The 7,807-nt window shown below is 42.4% G+C and overlaps 1 protein-coding gene across 1 annotated transcript; it reads left to right on the plus strand.

Moving 5' to 3' along the window:
- The first annotated feature begins 21 nt into the window (after positions 1–21).
- On the plus strand, positions 22–7,584 carry LOC106091221 (pre-mRNA-splicing factor syf1 homolog). Its single transcript, XM_013257695.2, has 4 exons — positions 22–177; positions 241–938; positions 1,011–2,343; positions 6,974–7,584. The coding sequence occupies exons 1-4, from the start codon at positions 133–135 to the stop codon at positions 7,553–7,555; spliced, it is 2,658 nt and encodes an 885-aa protein (XP_013113149.1). The 5' UTR covers positions 22–132; the 3' UTR covers positions 7,556–7,584.
- The last annotated feature ends 223 nt before the right edge of the window (positions 7,585–7,807 follow it).

Raw genomic sequence — 7,807 nt, forward strand, 5'->3', positions numbered from 1 at the left:
TGTTTTTGACAGATAAACGTTTTTAAGCATTGCTGTGGACGTCGTTTAATTTCGCCGATTTTTTTCTGTTTAATAATATTTAAATAAATAAAAATATTTGTTAGAAAACAGCTTAATAAGTAACTTTTCGTAATGACTATAAACACCGCTACATCCTTATCCATGGAAATTGAATTTGTGAGTATATTTGCAGCATGCAAGCAACATTTTCTGTAGCATTGTTTTGCAATTTCCCTACAGCCGGATGAAGATATTCCCTACGAAGAGGAAATCCTACGCAATGCTTATTCTGTGAAACATTGGCTGCGTTACATAGATCACAAATCCCGGGCACCCAACAATGCCGTGAATATTGTCTACGAAAGAGCTTTGAAAGAATTGCCTGGAAGCTATAAAATTTGGTACAATTACTTGCGTACTCGAAGGAAGCAGGTTCGAGGCAAATGCATCACTGATGCCATGTATGAAGAAGTCAATAACACCTTTGAGCGTGCACTTGTATTTATGCATAAAATGCCACGCATTTGGATGGATTATGGTACATTTATGACATCGCAATGTAAAATTACACGCACTAGACATGTTTTCGATAGAGCTTTACGTGCTCTGCCTGTCACACAACATCATCGCATATGGCCTTTGTATTTGAAGTTTGTTAAGAGATACGACATTCCTGAGACGGGTGTAAGAATTTTTCGTCGCTATTTGAAATTGGCTCCCGATGATGCAGAGGAGTATATTGAATATTTGTTAAGTGTAAATCGTTTGGATGATGCTGCCCAACAACTGGCTAGCATTGTGGACAATGAGCACTTTGCCTCAAAGCATGGCAAGTCAAGTCATCAACTTTGGACAGAATTGTGTGAGCTGATATCGAAAAATCCGGATAAAGTACATTCGTTAAATGTGGATGCCATTATAAGGGGTGGTCTTAGGAGGTGAGTATGGAGTGAGAGGGCGAATCTAAATCCTGGTTATTCTTGCATATTTTCTTCTTTCCGCCCCTTTAGATATACTGATCAACTAGGTCATCTTTGGAATTGTTTGGCTGACTACTACGTACGCTCTGGCCTTTTCGATCGTGCCAGAGATATCTATGAAGAAGCCATACAAACTGTACGCACAGTACGTGATTTCACTCAGGTTTTCGATGAATATGCCCAATTTGAGGAACTTTCTTTGAATAAACGCATGGAAATAGTAGCCAATGATCCGGATGCCACAGAGGAAGATGACATAGATGTTGAATTGCGTTTGGCGCGTTTTGAGCATCTCATGGACCGACGTCTACTGTTGTTAAATTCCGTGTTGCTGCGTCAAAATCCTCATAATGTTCATGAGTGGCACAAACGCGTTAAGTTGTATGAGGATAAACCCCATGAAATCATCAACACCTATACAGAAGCTGTACAGACAGTTCAGCCTAAGCTGGCTGTGGGTAAATTGCACACACTTTGGGTTGAGTTTGCCAAATTTTATGAATCGAATGGTCAAGTAGATGATGCACGTGTTGTTTTCGAAAGAGCCACTGAAGTTGAGTATGTCAAAGTGGAGGACTTGGCCAGTGTTTGGTGCGAATGGGCTGAAATGGAAATACGCCAAGAAAACTTCGAAGAAGCCTTGAAGCTTATGCAAAAGGCCACAGTTATGCCGAAGCGCAAGGTGGCCTATCATGACGACACCGAAACTGTGCAAATGCGACTTTACAAATCTCTCAAGGTGTGGTCTATGTATGCCGATCTCGAGGAATCTTTTGGCACTTTCAAAACTTGTAAGGCGGTCTATGATCGCATTATAGACTTGAAAATTTGTACGCCACAAATTATTATTAACTATGGCCTCTTCTTGGAGGAACATAATTACTTTGAAGAAGCTTTCAGGGCCTATGAAAAGGGCATAGCCCTCTTTAAGTGGCCTAATGTTTATGACATATGGAATGCTTATCTAACAAAGTTCCTCAAGCGCTATGGCGGCTCCAAATTAGAAAGAGCACGTGATTTATTCGAGCAATGTTTGGAAAATTGCCCACCGGAACATGCAAAATATTTCTATTTGTTGTATGCCAAATTGGAGGAAGATCATGGTTTGGCTCGTCATGCCATGGCTGTGTATGATAGGGCTACCAGCGCAGTTAAACAAGAGGAAATGTATGACATGTATAATATTTTTGTCAAAAAGGCTGCAGAAATTTATGGTCTGCCACGCACTAGAGAGATCTATGAGAAGGCCATTGAATGTTTGCCGGAGGAGAATATGAGACACATGTGCGTACGTTTTGCTGAAATGGAAACCAAATTGGGAGAGGTTGATAGAGCCAGGGCAATATATGCCCATTGTTCGCAGGTAAGTCATAGATATTGACAATAGATTTGATAAGAGGGCGGAGAATAAAACTGATGAAAGGGGACATTTAAGAAATTATTTGCTTGGCAAGGGTACTTCACGTACCAAATTTTAGAGTTTCAAGAAGTCACAACTATTCATGGATATATGTGGATCGTCTTTGAGTTCATAATTGTTCTTTACAAATCCAGTTTCAGTCAAATTGGAAAATAGTTGAGGTTCTAGGTGATTATGCTGAATCGGCATATTTAGGCGCGATATCTAGATAAATACCTATATAGGCAATATTTACTAAGTTTGCCAGGTTGGCTGCCAAAAGTGTTATTTATTCGCCAAATTATAGCCAAACTGGTCATTGAATGACTATTTGAGGACAAAAGAAATCAGATCTGTTTGTGGACCTACATGGACCTTATTTTGTTAGTGTTTTGAGTTTACAAAAGTACTTAACACAAAGTTCAGCCAAATCATTAGAGATTCTAGGGACTTAAGAATTTCGATTATAAGACTGGTTTATGTGGGAACCTTTCAAAATATAAAACTCCAGACTTCCAGCCGGATTATGGTATATGGGAGCCTAATCCAATTATAAGACAATGTGGGCTTTTTGCAGTGGAAAACGCAGGCGAGGATTATGGGATTCGTGGACCCAGTCGTGATAGATCAAAAAAGGCATTACGTTGTATTCGTGGTTCCCCAGCTCCTGTTCAACCACCTTAATTAACCGTCGCTGTAGTGTTCGTCGTTCTCACGAGAGGCTTTTCTGGGAGCTACCGGGAGCGTTTACAGGTTACGGATAGTGGAAAGCTCCATACGGAGCAGCTGCAACGGCAGTCGCGGACAATCAGCGGTATCGGGTAGCGAGTCTCAGTAAGAAGCCGGGCAGCATCGGCTCTTGCTTAAATAGCCGATGCTGCACTTGGGGTGCCGGTCTGGTCTCCTAAGCGTAGTAGAATAATTCAGATCTATCGGAATGCCGCTCTTCAAGAGACAAAGCTCCAAAAGGAGACAAATATGATACCCTAGAGAACTATATGCTGTCTAAGCAATACCTTCCTGGCTGTTATCGCAGGGCCCATCCTAATCATCACCTTCTGGATGGGCATCCACCGTCCAGAAGATCTAGAGCGAAAGGTTCAGCGCAACAAGAGTGAACCTCTAGATCAAGCGGCATATCAAGCGGATCTAGACAACATTTATGGCCACTTTGTTCCGGGAAGAGGTTGCTCACCCACAGGAACTTGGCGAGGATCGCCAACTTGACATGATAATGTGGCTACAACAACAACAATGACCAGGTGAATGTAGTCCTTGAGGAACGACCTCCACTCATTGTACCTGAAGAAACCGTAGAAGTTCTGGCTCAATTGCGTTCCGGCAGATGCAGCCGCCACAACTCCTACGAAGCTAGGGGTGATTTCAACGTTCGGGATGAGTGTCCCGATTGTGACCTGAGACCACAAGTGACATGTTTAACTGTCCAGCCAAACCTACCTAACACAGATCCCTCTGGACGTACCCCATCTTAGCCGCAGAGTCCATGGATCTGAATATTCAGCAGAACCAAGTAGTCGAAAAATAGAATACACCACACTGCTATAACAACAACGTCATTCGCATCTGTACGTTTATTTTGAACAATTTACCAAGGTCCACAATCAGTCTATGGATACATTTATTGTTCCTGATGCCAGGAAAATGGGTAGAGCCATCCCCCTACCTAAGCCTCTGAAGGAAGCGAGCAAGGGAGAATCGATAACCCTTATCTCGTCAGCAGTTAAGAGGCTTAATGCACCATTCCCATCTCTGGACATATTAGCGAAAGTCCCAAATCAGGTCAAACTGTGCCATAGAACAGTTCACGTAATACTTGACCAACCGAAGGTTATTTACACCATTGGCCACGCCACGTTTTTAAAGAGTATCATCAACACGTAGACTGCGGAGGTATGACGGCATGTAAAATATTGACCACAAACTATCCCAAAATATTTGGTGTCACATTTGTCCATGCCCCAAGCGCTGCCGGCTAACAAGTTAAGTATCTTGTCCCTGAATCAGAAGAAAAAAGACCGTCGACGGAGTTCTTTATCCATCCAGGTAGTAAATCGGGGTTCATGAAAACAACTATTTATGCATCTACACAGCTCATCAAAACATTGCCCTAGCCAGGATTGAACAGTAATCGGGGAGAAAACACCGTCCTTTTTTTCGCACACATGTAATTCACAAGTCATCTTTTCGTTGAGTTTGGGAGACATCATTGAAGAGAGTTGGCTGATTGCCCTATCGAATGTCTTCAATTCGCAGAACTACGAAAGCAATTCTTCACTCCGTATTTTCTAATACAGACCGTGACTATTATCTGCAGTGAAGGCGTTAGACAATGTTAATTGAGCTGTGTAGGAGTAGCATCCCATGAGTATTCGAGAGAGAGCCCTTAACCTGCAATTTTCTAGGTCTGTGTGTCATAACTTGCTTGGCTTGGATATAAATACCACTCTTGCCTCTGCCCGGCTTTCGGAGTATATGCAAGTCTTAGGCACGCTTTGAAAATACAGGCCAGTTGGGACGTCAGATAGTTCGCCTCCTTCTGCAGTAATGCCGGAAATATTCCATCACGTCCGTGAGACTTAAACGGCTTCTTTTACCTCAAGGCTTCTTTTACCATAAATTCTGTAATAATAAGTCTTCGATCAATCTCATTATTCCAAGATTCGGGTGTCTCCGTGAGAACCGTTGTTTCATGTGGAAAATGCGTTTTATCAAAAACCTCAACATGTCCTCCGTTGCCTCTGCTCTCACTCGCATGTCGTCTACTAACGTTGCAGGATGGACATGGGTTTTTTAGAGAAACTTTTTCATCTTGGCGGCGTCATTAACGCTATCGACCTTTTCGCAGAAAAGTTTCCATGAGGCACATTTTGCCGCTCTGATCGTCTTATTGTATTTCTTGAGCCGTGCGTAATACACCTCCCCTATAAACTTCCACTTTTTTACGACGTGCCTTCGTTAATACATTCCATTTTAGCCATTCCAACACTTCTTTTATTCGAGGATAACATTTGATACACTGATCCGGTATTCCCAAATGCAAATGCAAATTTGCCCATGAACATTCCATTAAGGATCTGAGGCCAACTTCTCACAAATCAATGAGTGCTGTCCGATTCAAGGGACCTCCTTTTTATAGCCGAGTCCGAACGGCGTGCCGCAGAGCGACACCTCTTTGGGGAGAAGTTTTTACATGGCAAAGTACCTCACAAATGTCGTCAGCATTAGGAGGGGATAACCACCACTGAAAATTTTTCTGATAATCCTGCCAGGATTCGAACCTATTCGTTCTACGTCATAGGCGGACATGCTAACCTCTGCGCTACGGTGCCCTTCGATCAGGTATACCTAGTCTCATTTTTACAGCCCAGTCCGAATGGTGAGTTGATGGACTTCTCTGGACATGTTTTATGTTCTCGCCGGGATTACAACGGAAAACATTATTCGTTGGGTGAACTTACCAATTTAGAGCGCCCACCTGCATACACGTAGCCTTTCTATTCCAGAACTCTATTTACAAATCATCTATTCCAAATTTTCTAATGTTATAACTGTTCGATCAGGTGGGCTTTGGGGTGTACTCTAAAGATCTAGAACTGGTCATATCAAAAAGGTTACCCGACCACTGCAGTGTGTATCAAGCAGAGATCCTTGCAATTAAGGAAGTGGTGGAATGGCTAAGACATAATGTCATTACGACGATTGGCATAAATATCATCTCAGACAGCCAGGCAGCCAGGCAGCCATTAAATCCCTGGAAAGCGTATTTCTAAACACAAAAACCACCCTCGACTGTCGCAGATCTCTCAACGAGATGGCTAAACAGTTCAAATTTCACCTGTTCTGGCTACCGGGCCACAGTGATTTCCCAGGGAATTGTAAAGCGGATGAGCTTGCGAGACTAGGAACTACCCTACACATTCCAGGGATACTGGAATCAGTGGGTATGCCTCTAGCGACATGTAAGCTAAGTTTTCAGGACCAGGTCCAAAGGACAACGAATGATAGATGGGCACAAAGAGGGGGCTGTGAGCATTCCAAAGCTATGTGGCCTAATCTAGACTTGAAAAGGTCTACTGCTTTGCTGTCATTTGCTAGAACTGACATCTCAGTCATTGTGTCCGTCATGACAGGTCACTGTCTAATCCGAAAACATGCTGACAGACTGAAGATTGCCAGCAACGACTTTTGCAGAAGCCGTGAGGACATCCTAAAAGAAGAGACTTTAAGTAGAGACACTTTAGGTTCTCATTTCTTTGAGAACCTGTCTGATTTAGCGGATGTGTACATTTGCAAGTTATTGGGCTTTTTAAAGCGATCTGGATGGTTCAATGGTAGGAACTAGAAGGCATCTTCCTTCTTCTGTTCCTGTGATATTACAATGGACGAAAACGTCTAAGTCAGATTGATGACAGACTGCCACTTAAACCTAACCTAACCTAACTGTTCGATAAATAATGACAGACTTTTTGTCACTTTTGTTTTTTCCCATCCCACTATGCGTCCGATTAAACTTCCTTAGAGCATTGGAACCTTTTTACTAATCATAATTTTTGTCTCTTTTTTTTTCTTTAAGGTTTGTGATCCTCGCATTACCGCCGACTTTTGGCAAACTTGGAAAGAGTTTGAAGTGCGCCATGGCAACGAAGACACTATGCGGGAGATGTTGCGTATCAAACGTTCTGTTCAGGCCACTTATAATACCCAGGTTAATATGATGGCAGCTCAGTTTATGACCTCAGGCAATACGGCAGCAGATGCGGCTGGTTCCGATGCTATGCGACAATTGGATGCCAGAGCTAAAGAGGTTGCAGCTGCAGCCAACAATCAGCAAGCTAATAAGCCACCAGCCCCAACACCAACTAAGCCACAAAATGCCAGCAACATAATGTTTGTGCGTGGCGAAACTCAAGGTGGCTCTGCCAAGGATAAAGTGGTTAATCCAGATGAGATTGATATTGGTGACAGTGAGGAGGAGGAAGATGAAGAGGAGGATGACGATGGAAATGCTAGTGAGACGGAACGAAATGAAGCAGCCACACGCAAGGATGATAATGATCTGATTATGAAGAAATTGAGAATCGAACAAAAGTCAATACCGGCCAAGGTGTTTGGAGGTCTCAAAACCAAGGCCAATGAAGATGAGGAGGATGATTAGATAGAATGGATAAAAGCAAAAAGAATACAAAAAAAGTTTCAAAACACAACAACAAATAAAGACTTTATAAAAAACTTTTTTTAAGAAAAAAAAAGTGCGGCATGGACTTTTCAACTCTTATTTCATGACAAATCACTTGGGTCTTATTTTGTTTTCCTGTTACAGTTGTTGTTGAACCATGGGGCAGCCATCAATCCCTTTGCTTTACTACATCAGCCTTATTTATTTCTATTTTGAAGAAAACCCAACTTT

This window comes from Stomoxys calcitrans, chromosome 5 (genome assembly GCF_963082655.1).
Source record: "Stomoxys calcitrans chromosome 5, idStoCalc2.1, whole genome shotgun sequence".
Taxonomy (NCBI): Eukaryota; Metazoa; Arthropoda; class Insecta; order Diptera; family Muscidae; genus Stomoxys; species Stomoxys calcitrans.

Bases quoted from the DNA above. Each gene is read 5' to 3' on its own strand.
- LOC106091221 (XM_013257695.2), top strand. From the start codon at position 133: ATGACTATAAACACCGCTACATCCTTATCCATGGAAATTGAATTT. The intron at 178-240 runs GTGAGTATATTT...ATTTCCCTACAG, and splicing joins TATCCATGGAAATTGAATTT to CCGGATGAAGATATTCCCTA. The intron at 939-1,010 runs GTGAGTATGGAG...CCGCCCCTTTAG, and splicing joins ATAAGGGGTGGTCTTAGGAG to ATATACTGATCAACTAGGTC.